The sequence below is a fragment of the Patagioenas fasciata genome, chromosome Z, assembly GCF_037038585.1.
Source record: "Patagioenas fasciata isolate bPatFas1 chromosome Z, bPatFas1.hap1, whole genome shotgun sequence".
Classification (NCBI taxonomy): Eukaryota; Metazoa; Chordata; class Aves; order Columbiformes; family Columbidae; genus Patagioenas; species Patagioenas fasciata.
Genome location: NC_092560.1, coordinates 84,471,119 through 84,494,001, shown reverse-complemented (window position 1 = coordinate 84,494,001; position 22,883 = coordinate 84,471,119). Strand labels below are relative to the sequence as shown.

The window sequence follows — 22,883 nt, the reverse complement described above, 5'->3', positions numbered from 1 at the left end:
TTTTGGTGATTTTAACCTAGGAAAACATCATTCCCGGTCACACCAGCTTTGTGGCAGCAATTCCCAGCGAACCAAACCTGCCTTTTATTTAATAAACGGGGATTATTTCAGCTGGAGAAAAGACAGGTGGGGTGACGGGTGCCCTGAGGATCATTGGTATTCAGGGCAGGGAGGCTGGTGGTTGTAGCTCCGGAATACAGCGAATTTCTAGAGGGTTTTTGGTGAATAAAGTCCCTATTGTGCCCTTGCCCGGCGCCTGCTACAATGGGGCCCTGTGCGATGAATTAACATTTAAAAGAAGCTGCTCCCATGGCAAATGATGACTGGGGTCTCCCCCCCATCCTTTCTCCGCGATTGCGTTTTTCACAACTTTACCGCGATCTCCGCCAACGTTTCCTCCTCCTCCTGGTGCTTCTGCTGTAGCTCAGGGCTTGGATTTTAGTCCTTTTTTATTCCCCGAATTGAACCGTTGCTCAGCGTGAATCGGGTGGAGACCTGGATGGCACCAAAGTGTTAAACACAACCCGCCTGCTTCAGGGAGCTTGGATGCGCCAACGTGGCTTTTCTGGAGCCAGGATTTGCCTGAGTGAGCCAACAGGATGCAGAAACCATTCAAAAAGCCTCAACGGCCACAAAAATAGGGGTGGAAATTGTAGCGTCAAGTGAAACAAGCGGGACGGGGTTGAGTTGGAGGGGAGGCGGAGATTGGATCGTGTTGGTAATTGGGACATTTGGTTGTTACGTTCTTAAAGTCTAGTTTATAACGTTATAAATAGTCTAGTTTATAACATTATGAATAGTATAGTTTATAACGTTATTAATAGTCTAGTTTATAACATTATAAAAATAAAAAGCCTTTCTAAGCCGTGGTAGAGAAATCCATTGGCATGGGGTCGGAGTGACGCTTTGTGCACAAGTCAATGTAGCCACCTAAAGGAACGATGAACCAGAGGTAGGAGCGGAGATGTAGGAACCACAATCTATTTGTATTTTAAACATTTTGACGTTGTTTTGGACCCGGGGCTGTATTTGGAGTGATTTGCCAGCTCATGGTTTAACCTGGAGGACACAACATCCATCCCGATGCGGCTTCACCTCCCCGAGCTGCACCTTTTGGCTTGAATCTTAGGCCCAAAACCTTTGCGGGAGCAAAATTTGTGAGGTTTTATCTGAATTTTCTCTTGCTTATGTGTGCTGGAGTGGTTTTATTTGGTGGTTTTGGTTTACAAACCTCGGCTTGCTTTTTATTGCAATAAACAAGAACAAAACCACCACCAACCACAACCTTGATGTTTGATTTTCTGAATTACCTCAAATACATAAATCTGTCAGACATCCAACTACGATATAAAGAGTAAATTCTGTGGAATCTGAATCCAACCTTAGGGATGTAAATACTTTTGGTATATCTATCTATTTATTTTTTAATCCCAGAAATATTCGCAATGAAAAGGAATTGAGTTTCAGGGGTGGCCACGAGTAGGCCCGGCCTTGGCAAAAGGCCCCGGAGCCGCTGCCCCATCTGCACAAAATTATCCACCCGAGTGGTTTTTGTTCATCAACAGCCATGGGACCGTATGGCAATATTCACATCGGCAATGATTCCCGTGCAGCGACGGCTCCGGATTTGCAATCGTAGCCATTTTTCAATTTGGAAACTCGTTGAAGTGAGTAATGTAACGTCGGGCCGCTCCTTGCGGAGCTCGGCAAACTCTTCACAATAACTTCATTTATCGCGAGGAAACACCCATGGGCCATCTGCACTTTGGATTTACTTGCTCCGCTTTTCGAATTGAGTGGAAATTACTATTATTGCACAACATTTTAATAAGAGGGGCTGAATTTTGTGCTCGAAGCTTTTGGAAGTCTCCACAGGTCTATTTAACTGAGTTTTCCTCATGCAGAAAACAAGTTTACAACTGAAAACTAAGGAACTCCTTGCTTGGGTTATGTTGAAATTCTAAGGTGCACAATTGGATACAAATTCATTGTCCTTGTGAGACTCCCAAAGGAAAGATTCATTTTCTAGCTGCTAATTTGGTTAATTTATTTATATCTGGTTTTTGGAGACAGACACGGACTTAAAGTCAAACCCATCAACTGTGATTTATTATGAAACAAATGGAGTGGGTTATTTTTCCCGATGCATTAAGGGAGCGCGATGGAGCGGTTTGCTACTCAACCATTATCCCTTGCAACATCCATCGCTGGCGGATGCTTTATGACTTAGATTACGCTCAGATTAGACTGTTTCTTTATAGATCTCTTAATTCTTCGGGCTTTTGGGGAAGCTGAAGTGATGCATTCAGGGCACGCAACCCATCGGGCTCTGCAGCAAAGTCCCCATTTGTTTCTTTAACATTCCCATACATTATCACGGCACCGCAGTTTGTTTCCTTAATGAAGCCCATTCCCTTGCTCCCAGGAGGCTTTTGCTAAACAGAAACGGGAGGATATGAATTTGAAGGAATGAAGGCGAAACCGTCTTTCTGTGCTTTGTAATTGCGGGTGGAGAGGATGCGCTAATTAACGATATTGGGGATGCAACTTGAGCTTGGTCTGCATTACTTAGGGTGCCAGATCAGTCCCGCTCATCCGCGAGCGCACACACATCCAACAAACCCCCCAATTTGTCTACGTATCATTAACATAATGGCTATTTAGTACTTTCTTAGTAATTTTCGGAGTGGTTTTTGGTGTCGGATGCCTTTTTAAATCACACCGGCGATGGGTTTGTGTCTGTTATGTTGCGACCCGATAAGCTCGGCCTCCCTTTTCACCAGCTGATTTGTTCTTTTGATGTTATAACTCTTGATCTTTTCAACCTCTACTTTATTCTTTCCTTTTATTTCTCCTTTCCATACATTTCCATGTCTTAGCACACGTGTCTATTCTGTTGGTTCACGTCTCATTTTGGGGCCTTCTCTTGGTTCTGTTCCACTCAACTCTCCCCTTTTAGCCTGTTTCTGCTTGGCTTAAATTCAGTGCTGGCTTGATTTTACGTGGTTTTATGTTTCTTTAATATCAAAAAGTATATTAAATGTAATATAAGGAAAATACGGAAAGCTCCAACGATGCCGTGTGTCAATCTATATGTAAAATGCTGGATCTTTGCTCTGTTTTTATGCAACTCCTAAGTGAGCATTGGCAGGTGCAGGTTACTGGTTTTGTGAGGAAAAAAGAGGAAACCCAGCAAATAATCCTATTTAATGTGAACATAATTAAAACATTCTGGACATTTTAAAGCATTCAGTTTTTTAATGTCTTGTTTTCATGTGATTTTACCCATAAAAGTGGGTCAGAAATGATGGATCTGCTGCGTGGTCTCGGCCTAGGCCCGGATCAAGCCCTTGTTCTAAGTGTTGCTCGTCAAACCCAACAAAAGTTCTTTGGATGACGCTTTGAGCGCTCGGGGGATGAGTAGTGGGGTCCTTTTTAATGATAAACCACCTAAAACCCCAATTTTTCTCACGGATTTTTATCAAACTGAAGCTTTAAAGTAAAAAGCAGTCACTATGTGTTCTTAGTGATTCATGGAATATTGAGGCGTTCCAGTGGAGTTGTTATGAGGACTTTTACTACCATCCAGCACCGTGGTGAGTTGGAACCTCATGATAAAGTCCTGATAAAACATATATATTAATTTGTGTGTAAATAAATGTTTATTAGTCTGGATATTAAGCCGTTTTACTCAGGGTCTTAGTATGTGTGTCCATAAATCCACTTCATCGTAACAGCCTTAGTTCAGCTCCATTGCTCCGCCGCTGTATTTCAGCGTGACCGGGGGGTATTTCTGTAATCACCGGTTTCAAACGGTCTGTGTGCCAAAAGTCTTATTTCTTAATGTTTATTTGAAATAAATAGAAAGAAGAAAGCCCCAGGGTGGCCTTATTGTGACATCTCTTCCCTCTCTATAATGGAAGCAAGCGATGCAGAACACGAAGGAAAAGAATCTTATAGTGCAAAAAGCGGAGGATTCAAAGCAAGGGCCTGATTAAGAAGCACATCAAGAGATCATCTTTTAAATGTTAATTTTCGGAGCGCGATAACCTTGAAGTTGCACATTGGGGCGAGGAGCCCGTTGGTTTTGTTCCCGTATCACAGAGCGGGTCGTGGCGCGGGGTCGCTGAAGCAGCGAGGGCCCAAGGCCGGGGGCTTTACCTTGCTATTTTCTCCTTGATTTAGCTAAAGGACGTGTGATTATTGCCGAGGGCGCTCTCCTTGACCTCGGAGCTTCAGATCCGCCGGCGGTTGATGTGCTCGGAATCGCTGACACGGCAGCTTAGCGCCGGAGCTCGTTTAATCTTTACACCGCTCCTAGTTAAGCCTGAGATCTCATAAATCTGGCCTTGCGCTGCGCTCGAGGGAAAAGGAAACACTAAGGCGCCCCGAACCCATCGGGTTTGTGTGACTCTTAATTCCCTTTACATCTATTTTGATCATTATTTATTTTTTAAATTTATGGTGCTGCGTGTAAAAGGCGATAAATATATTTATTGCGACAGATTTAACAGCGCTTTCCTCTCTTATTCTGAATTTTCAAGCCTGTGAGATGCAAAGAACGTGGAAACAAGGGCTGGAGGTAACCAGGTGTCCTGAGGGAGCTTCAAGGGTGTTGTAAGATACATAGGAGTTATAACGAAGTATTAAACGCTATGGGTGTACGTTGGTTTTTGCAAACAGAAATCAAGGCTCAGCCTAAATGCGAACAACCCCAAATCAGCGGCGCCTTTTTGTCGCCGTTCGACATCTCGGAGCTCTAAGGGTTTGCAAGTAAATGCTGGTTAAAACTTAAAGAGCATGAGCAAAAATGCTGAATAAATGGAGGGAGTCGCTCACACCAAAAGCAAACCTTGGAAACGTAGAACACCGGTGTTTTACAACGAGTTTTACAGGAGCTTTTATTTCTCCTTGTGTATTTTTCTTCCCTCCTCGCCTTCTGTTTCACTTGAGCTACTGCAATAAGGACGAAATTGGAGCTTTAGCATCTGTGGTTTAAAATGAGTCTCCTACCCCGCTCGTAAAAATGGGAAAACAGATTTGACGGTCGCGGCCGTTTACAAGGCACCGAGTGTAAGGCGGGATATTAAAGAACTTTGTCATTGTCTCGCATCCCGACGTTTTTAAAGAGGAGAAATCCCATGGAGGAGAAAAGGGATCGAGGGAAATGCTTTAAAACTTTTAGACCTGGAAGGAAACGCAGCGTTAAGGATTAAGTTGCATTTTTTGCGATGTCTTTATAAGGCTCAAGTTTGCTTTGGGGTGTGTTGTACGTGTATATCCTGTTCTTAACGAATACCCAATGCATACAGAAGTCTTCAATGAGAGATTTTACCCCCTGAGAAGATCCCCCAATAATAAGAAAGCATAATTAACATTTTTTGAGGCAAATTATGAAAAGGAATCGTCTAGAAATTGGGCTTAGGGGCTTATTTAATGGTCACTTCTCCAGCAGCCGAAATTTCCCGGTTCAACATTCTTATAGCACTATTGTTGTTGTGCTTGAAATACTCGACAAGTTGAAGCTTCCAACTCTTGCTGAATTGTATTAATTCCTCATTAAAAAAGCAAATTATCGTTTGCTTTGATGAGGTAAAAGGATTAATTTGGCAATGAAGAAGAAAAGGCCATTTTGCCCCCGGGCAGGGTGGGATGGACAAGTGGGTGATGTCAGAAATGTTGGGTTTATTCTCATATAGTGGAAATCACTCTGACATTTCCTCTCTCAAGTGAAGTCGCTGAGACTTGAAGTCTAAAAACACAACTTGCGTGTGCTATAAATGATTAGAAAATTCTTGATGCGGTAGAGAAAACGATCCACTTAATGTGGTTGTGGGTTGTGCCCTTTGGTTCTTAGGGATGTGGTTTAGCAGTGACCTTGGTTGGGTTAACGGTTGGACTTGATCTTCAAGGTCTTTCCAACCACAACGATTCTGCGGTTTGATTGATTTTGCTACTCGTAGCGTAGCTCTGCTCTGAGAGCATCTCCCTCCGCCTTTCCGGTCTGATTTACCTCCAAACTCAACGAGGTCCATTGGTGGAATTGGAAGAGTTTGGCCCATGTTCTTGCAGCAGTTGGACATCTCAGGTCTTCAACACCTTCCTTGCCTCTTCTCTATGCAAAAGACTCATAGAAAGTCTAGACAAAGTCTGTAAGAAGTCTCTACAAAGGTTTCTCAGGGACGTTGTGGAGTCTCTTTCTCTGGAGACGTCCAAAACACGTCCTTGTGCAACCTCCTTTAGCTCAAGGGTTGGACCGGATGATGTCCGGAGGTCCCTTCCAGCCCAACCCATCTGTGATTCCATGACGTGCTCGTGTGGTTTTTATCTCTCTTCTTATTGGAGATCGATGGCCATACTGAGGAGAACGTTGTTCTGGTGAGGTGGAAGATGGTATTTTTGGTAGCTTAATTTCTTATCAAATTTGCCAGCCACGTCTTTGGTGCCTCTATTGAATTTCTCAATGTAACAGAGTCTATTTCTTCTTCCGTAGAGAAGTACAACCAGTATTTACCCCGTGTCTCACGGTTTTGCCGTTTCAGGTTCCCAACTCAAGACCTTCACGTCATTGAGGTTCTTGGCAGAGCCTTCCGACGCCGTCGCCGCGCGCGGGGGCAACGTCCTGCTGGCCTGCGCGGCCGAATCCGACCGAGGAGCCCCCGTCATCAAGTGGAAGAAAGACGCCGTCTTCTTAAACCTGGCGGTGGACGAGAGGAGGCAACAGTTGGCCAACGGCTCCCTCTTGATCGAGAACATCGTCCACTCCCGCCACCACAAACCTGACGAGGGTTTGTACCAGTGCGAAGCGTCTCTGGAAGGCGTCGGAGCCATCATCAGCCGGGCGGCCAAGATCACGGTAGCAGGTAGGCAGAAACGCTCCTCTAGTTTGAATTTTTGCAACTATTATTTGCAAGAAGCCGCTCTGTTAACAACTGCTCTTCAAAAGAAGCAAAGCTCAATTTGACATTCCGACAGTAATTTCTTCTTGACAAGGTATTATTCTTGTTTAAATCCGTCTAATCGCCTCTTTGTTGCCGCGCATTTATTGTCTTCGAAACGTGAAATGGTTGACGTTGGGAATTAACTTTGCCGACGAATTGACGATCGCACGCCAAAAAAAGCGCCAAACTTCTGTAGGGCCGGAATGTATGAATGTTTTAATGGTTTATGCACTTTTTTCATAAAGAAAAACACTTTATGTAGCTCCCTGGAACCGGCAGCATCTTTGTATTTCATTTAAAGCGTTTTGGCGGGGATACGGCACAAGAAGCACAAATTCCATACCCATGGCGTAGCGTCTTATTGAATTAATAAATACCTTTGTATTAGATGTTGATCTGAAGTTTTAAAGTGATGTTTTTGATTCTGGGAAGGATGTAGCGAGTCCTTAATAACCTAAAAGCTATAAATTAACCCCAAATGCTTAGTGCTTAATACCAATTAGAAGGCGCTAGAATGAAGAGTAAATGTCTTTATCGTCATTATTTAAGACGCAAAATAAGACTGAAGTTCAATCCAGTAGCTCTACAACTTTTAACCAGCCCAGCTCTGTAATTTGGGGGATTTTTGATAGGAATTGCTGTGTTGTCGTGGTGGGTCCCAATGGTTGCAAGTTTGGGGTGGGAGGAACTTGCTCCGTTCAAGACCGATTTGTCCATAAAACCGGAAGAACCGCTCAAGATTCTTTAATAGGAAAGAGAGTGAAAAGGTTGAGATTGAAATAGTGGATATTTGTTTGAATATTAAGGGTTTTTTGCTTTACTTTTTTGGGATTGTACGAAAATGGTTCGTATTATAAGGCGTAGAACACTGAAAACCGGCAAATTCTTCAAGCGACGTGGTGTTTTTGCTCTCAGAAGGACGCGTGTTCCTGAGCGAGCGGAATTTCTGTCGTGTTATTTTGTTGGCAGAACGTCATTGACTTAAGGCGCTTGGCAGATGGAGACACGGCGGCGAAAAGGACAAGGGGGCAGAGGAGAAACGAAGGTCTCACGCTCCGCTGTGTTGTGTTAATCGCTGCTCGGCAAAGCAAATAAACCTCCTTGTGCAGAGCAATAAGAGAGACGTTTAATATTAAACACTCAAAACCCGGGTCTTTCTTGTGCGTTATGTGCTGCTAACTGTGGTTTTTTGGGCAACCCGACGCTCTCGCCCGAAGGAGACGGTGGTGGTTTGCACGATAGCAGAATATCGAATTAATGGTGTGATTTCACTTCATCCCTTACTCTGTGCAAGATTTGACTCGCGCGAGACGTTAAAGGAATGATCAGGAGCTTAATTTGGGAAGAGCTTTGGGAAGCTCTTTGGGAAGAGCTTAATTCGCCGAATGAAACAGAATCTTGGGCAGCGTTGCGTTTCAAGCGCAGGTTTTCCCAACGTTTTAAGCACTCGCTGAGCTCTTTGGCGACGTAGAATCCATCAACATTTATGGGTTTGAAGGTTAAAATTCCCAACTACCACCACACGTGTATTTTATAGCAATAAATGGGATTTCATCATGTTTTTTGAAGCATTAATGCTCAATAGAACGGGCGCTCAAAGGTAACGGTCAAACACGTGATTTGGTGGCACTGCAAGGATATTGGTCTCTTAAAATCAAAATATACTGGTTTTAAGAACCCAACTAAAGAAGGAATAAGCTCCATTAGATCCACTGAGACCAATGTCTTGGTGATCACCAGTAGTAGATGGCTGGAGATTATAGAAACAACCTATATCCGTTCTATATATATTAATATATCGATATTCCATCAGTCGTCAACGTGGGATGCATGTCAGTAAATTGAGTCATGAAAGCAGCATTTGGGCATCAAAGTATCTTATAATTAGATTTGCTTCAATATATTTGTAGTCCTTAAACTATATATATGTTCAACAGTTTCTTCTGTGCATGGGTGCGTTGCTGCTGGTTTAGTCCGGGATTAAATGAGAGGGAATTTTGGTGGATGGAGAAGAGAGGAACGAAACACAAAAAGCCGCCAAACCAAAAACCCAAACCAACCGCCAACTAAATAATCATAATTAATGAAAAAATCCAATGAAAACTGAACGGGAAAACCCAACCAAACCACCAACCAAATAAATAATACTTTGTATTTGTCTGTTCAGAACACCAGCAGTTCGCAAAGAGTCGAGCTTAAAATCCGTGAAGAAATGTTAAGCCCCGCTTAACGTTAAAGCTTCACCGTTGTCCTAAATGATTTTTCCAATGTTAGGAATGGACCGATAATTCTAAAAGGTGCATTGAGGTGGCCACAGAACGGCTGAGAAATGCTGAAACGTACTATTAGATGCTACCAGAATTTTGGGATGTAATGAGCCAATAGCGAAATGGAGTAATTGGGTGACAAAAAGAGGTGTCGCTTTTAATAAAATAGGGGATAAATGCAGGAAAGTTGTACTAAAATGAAGGAAATATTGTATTGGACAAAGTAAATATTTCTTATATATGATCCATTTCTTTTTTATAAAGGAAGAAAATCACATTCCGAAATTACCTTGATTTATAGCAACTAAACTCAACCAAATTCCGACTCAATTTGCCTCCCTCTTTTGATTCCGAATCACAGCAGCTTTTCAACTATTGAATATGGATTCATAAACCGTAATAAAAATAGTGGAGAAAATGATAATGCCACTTCCCATGTTGGTTTTGGACTCTTACAAATTGATCTGGAGCTGATCATCCGCGTTTCTCTTCCAGGAAAGGAAGCGATAAGATACATATATATATATATATTGTCTTGGGAATTAATCCTCGGTGTCATCACTTTGCCCTTTATCACGCGGGATTTTTGGGGTATAATGGTCGAATCTTGGAAAGAAATGCTTTGATTTATAATTTATTTGGGGTTATAAACTAATTTTGGGGGTTTTCTTCTTGTAGCTTTCAAGTCGTGTTGTTGAGGCTGCTGTGGCCAAACGGGTGATAACCAATGGGTTAATTTAAGCAGCGTTGCTTGGCTCAGATTTACCAAAAACCTGAATTTACCACCTTGAAATTCCTGCTTAGCTGCTGCCAAATGGAGGCAATTAAATCCCAAAGTATTAATTAATAATATCACATCATCTTAAATATCGGGCCGGTTTAGTTTGATGTCTGGTTTATACACAACATGAGCGTCTTACAGCACAATGAGAAAGAATTGAAAGATATTTGCAAATAATTTAATGATATACGGTATGGGGAGGATCTTGAAGCTGTTTTAGCGCAATTATCACTGTAATGTCTAATTACTATAATACATATTAAACAATCAGGGCTTTTTCCTCAGTGTAAAGCCAGTAACAATGAATTATTTCATACCTACATTTATCTTGTTGAAGTTCTCATAACCGAGATGCAAAAATCTCAGGCCACAGACCCATTTTTACACCTTTTGAATGAAAAATGACTGCCGACTACGCCGCCGTCTGTCACGCATTTCCTTGCGTGCCCGAAAATGTGGCTTCTTGTGTGAATTTGGGTTCCCTCAAGCAGCACAAACTCAAAGCGCTGAGGAAACCGGCTCAGAAATCTTGATTTTTCACTCAACAGCAGCATTTTTAGGTCCTAAAATACTGATTTAGCGACAGCTTAGTCATCTCTACAACTTAATTTGTTTAAGTGGGTTTTGCCGAGTTAGTTTGGCTCGTTCTCTGGCTCGTTTCGCTGACCAAGTTCTGAACAAGCGAATTCTTAGGGTATCCAAGTGCGATTTTGCCGGCGTTATTCTCCCGATCCCAATTCTGGGGGAGTTACCATGAATACAAACGTGACAGATTTTGTTTTGCCATTCCAATGCCTGACCGCTCTCTCTGTGAAGAATTGCATTCTAATCTCCAGCCTAAATTTAAGTTTAAGCCCCCTTGTCCTATTGCTGACTGCCTGCGAGAAGAGCCCAATCCCCCCCTGGCTAGAACTGCCCTTCAGGTGGTTCTAGAGAGTGCTGAGCTCACCTCTAAGCCTCCTCTGCTCCAGACTGAACAAGCCCAGCTCCCTCAGCCTCTCCCCATAGGGCTTGTGCTCAAGTCCCTTCCCCAGTCTTGTTGCTCTTCTCTGGACCCGCTCCAGCACTTCAATCTCTTTCCTGAGCTGAGGGGCCCAGAACTGAACACAATACTCCAGGTGTGGCCTCCCCAATGCAGAGCACAGGGGAAGGATCACTGCCCTTGTCCTGCTGACCACGCTGCTTTGGATACAGGACAGGACCCCATTGGCCTTCTTGGCCACCTGGGCACACTGGTGGCTCCTGTTGAGCTTCCTGTCCATGAGTCCCCCCAGGTCCCTTTCTGCCTGACTGCTCTCCAGCCACTCTGTGCCAGCCTGGAGCGCTGCAGGGGGTTCTTGTGGCCAAAGTGCAGGACCCGGCACTTGGTCTTGGTGAACTTCAGCCCATTGGAATCGGCCCATTTTTCCAGTCTATCCAGATAATTCTACAGAGCCCTCCTGCCTTCCAGCAGCTCCACACTCCCTCCCAACTTGGTGTCAGCAGCAAATTTGCTGCTGATGGTCTCAATCCCCTCATCTAAATCATCAATGACGATGTTCAACAGGACTGGAGCCAACCCTGACCCCTGGGCGACACCACTGGTGGTGACTGGATGCAGCCATCCAGGGTTTCCAGACTGAAATATATAATACTTAAACCTTCTTATTGTGTATTTACCAGCAGATAGAATCCAACGCTAACAGGGGATTGAAGTCTCGCCCATCTCTAATCTGAGATTCTCCGCGAACCTTTAGGATGGAAACGGGAAGCGCGTTTTTTAGCCGTAAATGCAAAAATGCTCTTAAAAAGCTTTCACTTGGCAAAGATGATAATGATTAGCGTTTATTATGCTGTTGTTCTAATGCAAAAAGAAGAAAAGCCTGCCCAGATTTGAGGCAAATTGAACTTTTGTGCCTCGCATAATAGCCCTGCTTTAATTTGAATAAGATTCAGAATAAAGTGGCCAGATAGGAAGTTAAACACTATATAGGGGCGGGGGGGAAGGAAAAGTTAAGTGCATGTGTTTTAATACACAGGGACAAATGAAGGTGTTTACGAGTGGTATCGCAAAGGGCACAGCAAAAAGTCTGAGGAAGGAAAAGGAATTTAGTGGAGAGCAAGTCATTAAGTTGCTTAATTTTCTGTAGAGCAATAAACAGCGGTAAAAAGAGGCGGTGGTTTTATTCCGAATCCCACCAGCGTAGCTGAGAATCAGCGTTTGAGTGATAAACGCTGATTTTCATGGGTTTCTAATGGAATCTTAAGAGCTCACCTGGGCTGGATTTAGAACTAAACTCAGTGCCCAAGAAACCCAGCACACTCAATGAAAAGAACCCAACCCAATGTGTGAGAACTCAGCACACCCAATTAAAAGAACCCAGCACACCCAATTAAAAGAACCCAACCTAATGTAAAAGAGCCCAGCCCACCCAATTAAAAAATCCCAATGCAATGTATAAGGACTCAACGTACTGAAGTGAAAGAATCCAACTCACCCAATTAAAAGAACCCAACCCATTTAATTAAAAGAACCCAACACACCCAATGTGCAAGAACGCAATGCACCCGATGAAAAGAACCCAACGCATTAGAACCCAGCCCACCCAATTATAATAACCCAATGTGCAAGAACCCAACACATCCAATTAAAAGAACCCAATCCAACGTGCCAGAACTCACCGCACCCAATGAACCCAACCTAAGGTGCCAAAGCCCAACCCACCCAATTAAAAAACCCCAAACCAGTCTGCAAGAACTCAACATAGCAAACTGGAAGAATCCAACCCAGTGTGCAAGAACCCAACCCACCCAATTAAAAGAACTCAAGACATCCAATTAAAAGAACCCAGTGTACAAGAGCTCAACCCAATGTGCAAGAACCCAACCCACCCAATTAAAAAAACTGAAGACATCCAATTAAAAGAACCCAATGTACAAGAACTCAACACAATGCACAAGAACCCAACCCAATGTGCAAGAACCCAACCCACCCAATTAAAAGAACCCAATGTGCAAGAACCCAACCCACCCAATTAAAAGAACCCAATGCGCAAGAACCCAACCCACCCAATTGAAAGAACTCAATGTGCACGAACCCAACCCACCCAATTAAAAGAACCCAACCCAATGCTCAAGAACCCAACCCACCCAATGAAAAGAACCTGAGCCAGCACTTTGGGGATAGGCGCAAATCAAATCTACGCATAAACATAAATACGACAGAAAAGGCAGCAATTCCAGAAGCAAAGGGCAAGTGGGAACACACTGTGCTTCCTCATGTCGTGGCATTTCTCTCCGGGGTTACCCACCGGAGTAACCCCGGTGTAAATATCCTCGTAGGAGCAGAGACCCTGTGCACAATTGAGCTCGCTTAATGTTGCCTGGGGAAAGCAAAGGCGCCACGTGAATTTATAAAAGCAATAACGAACCATTTCTTATCTGTATTTTAACCACCTGGATAATAACGGGCTATCCATAGCAGCCCTCCCTGATTATTGCTGCGTTTAAGATGAATGATCGTACAGTTCAGCGTTTCTCCATCCTACATCTGCTCTGGCTCAAGCGCAAAACGCGCAGTCGTGTTTACGAGGCGGAAATCGTGTTTATTCGCAACAAGGGATGGACATAAAATCACATTGAAGCGCTGATATCAGCTCAGGAACAGACAAACAAGGCGGGGGAAAAGGCTCCAGGCCGCGAGGAGAAGCGGGAGCGTTATTAGAACCTTGTCTCCGAAATCTGATTTTTGTATTAAAATCAGTCGGAGCGAGTCAATTCCCCACCGTAATCCTCCCCTTTGGGGCTGGAGTAGTTTTGACAAGATCCCCGTCCTAATCCCCAGAGCGCCGTGTAATTTTACAAACTCCGACACAAGCGCTTATCCCAACCTTTGGGTCTTAATATAGGTGCAAGTTTACCGCTTTAATATTATTATAATATATATATATATATTTTCCATTAGTGGCTAACGGCTCATCCCGTTACGTAACTATTTCTAATCTTACTTAGTATAAAACAATAATAATATTCCATTCTTAGATACATCTTGTAGGCCAATGTGGGACTGCCCCAGTTTTTCCTCCCAAGGCAGAAATATTGATTTGATGCTGGAATCCAATAACCCCAAGGCCGTTGCGTTATGGTCGTCATGGCCACTAATGCTTTTTCTTGCTAAAACTCTTCAATTTGGAATTGCTAAAATGCCTCATTTTGGGGGTGGGAAGTGACTTGTGACCCCTTGTTATTTGGTGGTTAAGTCCATGAATTTATATGCCTCACTCTCTATATATACATTTATATTTACACACACACATTTTATATGTATACTTAGACATATCTACATGTGTTCTATCGGAAGACGGACTTGTGGGAATGCCAATTATAAAATAAAATGTTAAAAAATATATTATCAATTATTGAATTAAATGAAGAGAATCTGCTGGTCGGGAGACGCCATTGGGCAAACTCGTTGCTTTGGGTGAGAAATGATGATGTTTTAATAAGGAAAATTCTAAGAATGTGAAACATCAAAGTGGTTGAGAATGAAGGGGAAAAGGAGAAACCACTATGACAATGATTTTTAGTCTATTTTCGTTCTCCTTATACATTAATAGACGTAATGGTGGGTTTTCAGGAGCTATTAATTGAACCCAATGGTCAAACTCGTCATCATCTCATTGAGACATTTTTAGTTGCGTTGCTACATGTTGGTTCAAGCGTGTTGCTCGTTCTACTAAATGTAAATATATTCATTATTTGCCAACTTTCACGTTATTTTTATTGGTGCAGAAGATAGTTCTTTAAAGATATTTATCACCTAAAATATAAATTATTATATATATGGGCTGTGTATAATTATATTTATAGACTCCATGACCTTAACGGTCTTTTCCAAATGATTCTATGATGTTTAAGTCATGTGGATATTCAGCTTTTTCCAATTTCTTATAATCTTGATAGATTTCTCGCCTAAATCCCCAAATATTTTACTGAGAGGAAATCAATGGAGGCGAAGCCAAATCTTTCTATGGACGGACCTGAAAATTAATTGTTAAAATAAGAACAATGATCGGCGCTCATTACAATGCGGAGAAAACATGACGGAGAAATTGGGAGCTTGTCGCATTTTTCTAACGACCTCGACATAATTACCGCTATTCGCACAATTTCATATTTCACTGAGCTTCAAGCTTATTAATTTGGAAGGTTAAAACCAACCTTTTGTTTGCCCTAATCCTAATTTATCCCTCAGGTCAGTCGTTCTTGTTGCTCTTGTCCGTGTTGATCAGTTAATTACAATTTATACTGATTATTATTTTTAAAAAGGGGCATTTAGTAGTAGAATTGTGACTGATTTAAAGCAGGAAGGAAATGATGGGCAAAAATACCTCAAAAATATTGTCTATAAATATATTTCTGTGTGGGGAATCTCCTTCTATTTCTATACTTATTATATAATGTGAATAAACTTCATCAGCTTTGATATCCAAAAGGGATATTGATATATTGATGTATTATCAATATCATTAAATTTCAGATGCTGTTGATATCACGGGACGTGAAATTTCTATAAAACATCTCGAAATAGTCGCAAATATTTACCAGCATGGACACAAAATGTCCTTTTCTGATTATTTTCCTTCCCTGCGATGACTGAGAAGGTGCCAAACAAAATGACTTGGTCTTATTTATCAATCAATAGCAAGAATCAACGTCGTGTTTCCATTCAAACTTGGGCTGCAGAGCCCTCCTGCTTTCCAGAAGGGCCTTGCAGCCCCCTTACTCCTTCAGGAGTAATTTCGTCAGGATAACTTTAGAAATACACCATTTTATTTTGTCTAATGCACGGGTAATAAATTCCTATTTACCAAGAGTCAATTTATATATGGAACGGGAAGGGTATGGATGTGTTACGTACATCACTGTGTGCCAGGAAAGCATCCCCGGATCCCGATGTTGAAGAAGCCTCAGCCCTTGAGTCCAGTGAACTCCAATGTGATAACTCAAGTTGAGCACAATTTGACATCTTCATAACATTAGGACTTGATAAATTCTATTAAAATTACGAGGCAAAGTAAGCGCTGGGCCCTTAGCCAGACGCTCATTCACTGTTCGACTCTGTTAGCAAATGTCTTTCCTTAGAAGATCTAATTTCCCTTCTACTTCATAGTCCTATCATTCCAAATTAAATTGTTCCGACTTATTTTATTCCTCCCTCAGCTTGTAAAGAGGCCTCTGGTGATTTGCAGGATCCAGGAGCCCCTAAATCATCGTTGAACAGAGATGAACTTGGCGCTCTCGGCGCGCAAAGCTCCGATAGGCCTCAAAATATCTATTTAATAACTGCAAGCTGACAGAAAATATCAACCTTCTTTCAGTGTTGCATGGAATTATTTGGTACTTGAGTGGAAAGGGTCGGTAGGATGGTGTTTTAGGATAAAATGAGGTTTTGGCGTAAAATTTAAAGGGTGGAAAGTGTTAGAAGCCTTGAAAACTTTGAGAAGGCCCAGCTTGCTTTTCAGTTGTTGTGGGTAAAACGACTGCTTCGTGTTGTATTTCGAAATGATGATTAATATCTGTGTTTTCGCAGTAACTTTGTTCACATTCTGCTTTTGGAACACGACATCTGCGCTTGCTCTGGGAGGTAAATCCATTTGCTGGGCTTGTCGGAGCCGGTGAAGTAGAAACAGTGAATTACGGCGTCGAGGGAGCGCGGCTGTGAACGGGAGCGAAGGGAAAGCAGGGGGTGGAAAAGGCCTCTCTGAGGTTTTTTGGGTTGGCAGCTGAGATTCCGCACTCTGCAAAACGTTCCGCACCAAACGCAATAGGGAGTGATTTGTAAAGATCTTTTTAGCGTAAAAAATCACGCGATTTTTGCCGATCGTGGACACCGACGCAGCAAAATGTGGCTTACAATCCAATCTGTTGTCTGTTCAGTCCTTATATCAAATATTTAAACCATTCCAGGTGCTGTAAGTTGTTCTTTTGGCTCCTCCTTTTTGTTGTTGGAGTTGATTTTGAATTTTGCCCTTAGCGGAGATTTGGTTGAAAAGCAACTGGGGGTTTGATACCAAGAATATTTCAATGACACCCCAACATTCTTGTAGTTAAAGAACTAAATATTGACTGGAAATAACTAAACCCTTGGGGAAAGGAGCACATAATATATCGTGCCATATATTTAATACATAATGTAATATTTTAGCTTTATCTTGCAGGGGAGAATTAGCTGAGTCTCCTCAAGTTTGTTGTGAAGTCGGGTGAAATAAAGAAAATAATCAGGAAATGGTTTCTAAGGTGAAGATCTTTTCACCTTCTGGGTTTTTAAGCTGAAAATCAAGGCCGTCTGCTGCCAAATATGGATGCAAATGCAAAGAAAACTCAGTTTCCAGGTAAAATGGAACAAAAAACCATGGCAAGTTTTACCATTGCTTAAAGTCACTGGAGAAGTTTGTGGTGTCCCATAAGCACCAATGGGTACCTGAAGAGTTTTGGTGCCCTGAGATGGATTTTGTGCGACCGAGGCCACGATGTGATGTAGCACGTCCTGTTTTTTGGCTGGATCCCAGCCCAAAAATAGGTATATTGGTCACTTGGGTTTGCTAAACCGCTTTATGGACTCAAATGTAAAGCCTGAGGTCAGTCCTTACCCAATCCCTATGGAAGCGATGGGCAGAGGATGCTCCATTCACAGCCCCGTGCCAATGGAAGATAAAACACGCGTGAAAACCAGGGATGAATTGTAGAATAAAATGAAGGGATAAAACCAGGCATAAATTGTAGAATAAAATGAAGAAATTAGGGGAAATAACATCCAAATTTGTGCACATTCTGGCTATTTTCTCTCCCCAACCCCAACTCAGGAGTATTTGATGCTGTAGCGCTACCCTTCTCACCTCCCTTTCCTTGCGCTTCGCTGCTAAATCCCAACTTTATATGCAGTACCTTGTGCCTACGCCGTGGCGAACGGCTCCCGCGTGTGTGTTTGTGAGCAATAACGGCAACGCCGGAGCCGTAACGACCTGGGAATTGCCGTAACTCAAACGCCGCCACCGCTAAACGCTCACTTACCCGCAACGCCGGCCGGTGATCGAGGGTCGCCCGCTAACGTTCAATAAAACGCCCCTCACGCCGACCGCCGTTCTCCCAGTTTAACGACCACTGGAGAGGTCGCCGCGCTCGGTTAATCCATTTATTTCGGGGTCTTCTCGTAAAAAGATCCGTCGCACGATTCAGACGTTTCGCCGGTTTATTGGTGAATCTGGCAGACCCAAATTGCTCCCTGGTTTTAGTTGTTTTTCTGAGGAAACCGCTGATTTCTTGGGGGTGAGAGCAAGAGTAATTTTGTTGGTTTTAATGATGAGGAAAAGGAGGCGGAAAAGCACATTTAAATAGATCTATAAATAAATGCCGTGGGCTTATGAGGAAATGATAATTTTGGAACAATATTGCTGCTTAGACCAGTGAAACAATTATGATTCTTGTGTGTTCAACAATCCAATAATTTAACATCCCATTTAACGTCTCATTTAAGTCTCCTGTTATTTCCGACGCGTGGTTCGCTGCGTGACTTTGGCGTTGTTGGACGGGCACCGTAGCATCACGCGGAATTTGTCAGAATCGCTTTTCGGATTGATGTGTAGTCTATTTTCTCTCGAGCTTTTTGCCGTCGGGTTCAATATCTTGTGGGTGGTATCAGAGGAGAGAAGAAGAGAGGAGTTGGGTGTTTGAGGCCAAGGGCTGTGGGTTCAAATGTTGAGCTGCTTCACATCTCATGGGTTTACCAAGTCTAAATGTCCCGTTGCTTTTATCTTTATTAATGATGTAAGACACCACTTAATGACTCTGAAGATCTTCAAGTTGGTTCTGAAGGACTTTAAATGAGGCAAGTCACAAAAATACCATCTTCCATTTGTAGATTGTTACAGCAAGAGTTTGCTGCTCTGCTCGGGGCGTCTTTGTGCTGTTTCTGCAGTGCTTTGAGGAAACAAAGTCACTGCTCCAAGTGCAAGGTTTGAATATAGAAGTGTAGAGACGTGAGACGTTGAGATGTAGGATGTAGAGACGTGAGTCGTGGGATGTAGGATGTAGAGACATGAGATGTAGGACATGGAGATGTGAGACGTTGAGATGTAGGATGTAGAGACGTGAGTCGTGGGATGTAGGATGTAGAGACATGAGACGTAGGACATGGAGACGTGAGAGGTTGAGATGTAGGATGTAGAGACGTGAGTCGTGGGATGTAGGATGTAGAGACATGAGATGTAGGACATGGAGATGTGAGACGTTGAGATGTAGGATGTAGAGACGTGAGTCATGGGACGTAGGATGTAGAGACATGAGACGTAGGACATGGAGACGTGAGAGGTTGAGATGTAGGATGTAGAGACGTGAGTCGTGGGATGTAGGATGTAGAGACATGAGATGTAGGACATGGAGACGTGAGACGTTGAGATGTAGGATGTAGAGATGTGAGTTGTGGGACATAGGATGTAGAGACATGAGACGTAGGACATGGAGACGTGAGACGTTGAGATGTAGGATGTAGAGACGTGAGTTGTGAGATGTAGAGGTGTGGGACGTAGGATGTAGAGACATGAGACATAGGACATGGAAGTGCGAAATGTTGAGATGTAGGACATGGAGACGTGAGACTTTGAGGTGTAGGACATGGAGACGCGAGACGTTGAGACGTAGAACGTGGAGACATGGAGATGTGAGACATGGAGACATGAGTCGTAGGACGTAGAGATGTGAGTCGCAGGATGTGGAGACGTAGGACGTTGAGACGTGAGCCGTGGAGTCGTAGGACACCAGGTTGGAAGGGACCACAAATGGAATGGACTAAATGACGCTGGAACCGGCAAACTCTCGGCACACAAATGAGAGAACTTGTGGGTTTTTAATCATTTGAATTTGGGATTTTGACGTCTGGCCCTTCTCAGACTCTTCAGCGAGACAGAAAGTCCTGGTTTGTTCTCGCTTTTTTCCTGTTTGAGGAGCAGATGTGCAGATTTTCTCGGCCTGGCTGCGAGCCACGGGCACTGACGAGAAGACGAAGAGATTTACACCCTCGGATTTGTGTATTAACAGGGACAAAAGCAGTAGGTGGGCTCTTTGGTGGATGATAAAAATTTCGGATAATATTTCATTTCCCCACGCAGGTGTTTTGCGAACGCTACTGTGAACAACGGGGAGTTACACAACAAGAAATTCAGTATATCACGTCGACTCGTTAATAAATATGAGCGGGTTTGTTGCTTCGAAGATGTGCTGTGCTCTTCCCTTTGTATTTGAGGGATCAGCAAATAGTTTTAAGGTGAAATTGTGAGACAGGAGAACTAAATCCAACCCATGGGGGCTGTAGGTGTAGAGCTCTGGAGATAATTTGCACGTAGCTATGAAGAGCTTATAATTTCAAGCCATGACCTTGAGGAATGACAGATTCAGTTCGCATGAAACGCTGAAAAATCAGTAAAAGGGTAAGAAATGAAATCTTAAAGGTTGTACCCGAACGAGTCGGCTAAAATAGAGATTTTGGTTGTTCTCAATGCGTGCGGGACGGTCGGGAACAACAGTTTTGTGCCAGCGCTTTGAATCGGAGAAGATCTGCGAAGATTAAGCAGAAGTGACCACGAAGGCGTGGAATCCGTGATGAAAATCCCCCTCCAACACAAATACGATGGAAAAAATAGATGGTTTCCACGCCTTGCGCCGAGCAAGCGAGCCGCAGAAAAGGTGACAAGTAAATTAGGTTTTAAAATTCTTGCTGTTTTGATAATCCGAGCTGACATCGGGAACGCAGGCCGCAGAAAAGTCTTTCTCACGATAATAAGTTCATTTATTGCCTGTGATAGGTAAGAGGCATCAAAGGGCAGGTCCTGGCTCTGTCTTTGTTCAGCTTGCCTTGGTGGAATTAGATTGCTGCCAGAAACTGGCGCATCGGGCTTGCGCACAGCCCAAGTGTTGGAGCCTAAACGCTCTCTTAAATCCTCCCTTATATATCTATTTATACGTTATATCTGTTTATACGCTTTTGGGAGCCGCACCTCAGGGCTCCAAATGGTGGTACCAGGGGCACCAGGATCACCTCAGGGCTCAAAATGGCGGCACCAGAGGCACCAGAATCACTTCAGGGTTCAAAATGGCGGCACCAGAATCACCTCAGGGCTCCAAATGGCAACTCCAGAATCACCTCAGGGCTCAAAATGGTGGCCCTGGGGGCACCAGAATCACCTCAGGGCTCCAAATGGCGGCACCAGGGGCACCAGAATCACCTCAGGGCTCCAAATGGCGATACCAGAATCACGTCAGGGCTCCAAATGGCGGTACCGGAATCACCTCAGGGCTCCAGATGGCGGCACCGGAATCACCTCAGGGCTCCAAATGGTGGCACCAGGGGCACCAGAATCACCTCAGGGCTCAAAATTCTGGCCAGAGGTGTACAAGTATCACCTCACACCAAGAAAGGCCTTGAGGACTTCCCAGCAAGAACATCAAGATTCATTTCCCAGCGTGATAACTGAATGCTAAACACAAGTTGCAGAAATAATTGTCTGGCCGGTAAAACGCGTAGGCTGGAAAAGCTCAGCGCTGTTTGGTTCTCCTGAAACGAGGCCAAATGCTTTGTTTGGCTCGGAGTTTGGGATAAATGTGGCTGGAAGCATCTAAGCTGCTTTTCCTCCGCTGGCACAAAGCGGGATGAGTCACATCTCAATCCAAAATCCATGAGACGCGTGCCAAGAGGACAGAAAAAACCCCCATGTTACGCAGATTGATATTTTTGACGCTTATTCAATGAATTTTAAGCATAAGAGTGTCTGTTTAAAGTCTTTTATTATTATCCTTTTAGAATATCTGATGATGGTGGTCCTTAAGTTTTCTTTGCAGGAGCACTAGCGCACTTGTATAATAATTAATTCTATGATAATTAGAATAATAGCGAACACGTTAGTGTACTTCGGTTGATCCGGAGCTATTTGGACCTCGCCAGGGCGGCGCGTCGTAAATCATTTCTTGGATCTCAATCCCGATTTGAACGCCAAGCCCGTGTCGATCTTCATCTCCTACAGATAAGGTCATAGACCGGAGTCATCCGTGTTGAAATCCAACTTCTTAAATCAAACTTCCAGACTGGAAATCGTTAATCAACAATCAGGAATCGTTGAGTATTCCCCATTTCATGGTGGTTTTGGACGTGATGTGATCCAACAAGAGGTAGACAATGAGGCACCTTCCTCTTCATCACTTCGCACTGAGGTGCCTTTGCTGGCAAATCGGTTTAAATTGCATCTATATAAACCTTAGCTGCTTAAAGTTCATATATAAAACGTACAAAGGCTGGAAATATCTTAATAATACTCATTTTATTGTGATATTTAACCCCTTCCCTTTTGTGTCCGTGTCTGATGGGCGGTATGAGGAGTTTCTTCTCAATCAGAAATGTGTCCAGCTCTTCATCAGTTCTATCTCCTCGGAGATGTGCGGCCTCTAGTCCCGTAAGACGGGGTTTACAGTTAAGCTCGGTTTTATTTAGCTCCTGCTCGAACGCCACATCCACGCTTGAATTATTTGGTGAAGCCCATAGGTTTTGTGTTCCAACACTTGTGCAAATTACTCGCCGTAAATCTTTTCAACCTTGCAAACAGGAGCTGGGAAATAAACACGAATATAGAGCAAATAAAGTATCGCAGCTCTTTGGAAGAGAGAATTAAAGAGAAGTTTCTAAAATATTTACATTTTGAGCTTCACTCATCCATGCTCGTTTTCCTTCTTATTTTCTGAAGCAAGCAGAAGGAAATCACTATTTCCATTACCTTGCTTTCTCGCCCTTCAGCTATTATGTGAATTGAAAAATAGAAAAGGTCTTGTCTTGATGTTAAGTAACCTTGCAGGCTTTAATTTGAAACAAAT

The 22,883-nt window shown here is 43.2% G+C and overlaps 1 protein-coding gene across 7 annotated transcripts in view; it reads left to right on the top strand.

Annotated features, from left to right (window-relative positions):
- Positions 1-22,883, top strand: part of LOC136114956 (netrin receptor DCC-like) — a 333,036-nt gene that overhangs the window by 142,570 nt on the left and 167,583 nt on the right. For all 7 annotated transcript variants that reach the window (XM_071801760.1, XM_071801758.1, XM_071801759.1 and 4 more), the window contains one exon: positions 6,543-6,863. In XM_071801760.1, coding sequence (XP_071657861.1) covers positions 6,543-6,863 — 321 coding nt within the window. The remainder of the gene's footprint in view (positions 1-6,542; positions 6,864-22,883) is intronic.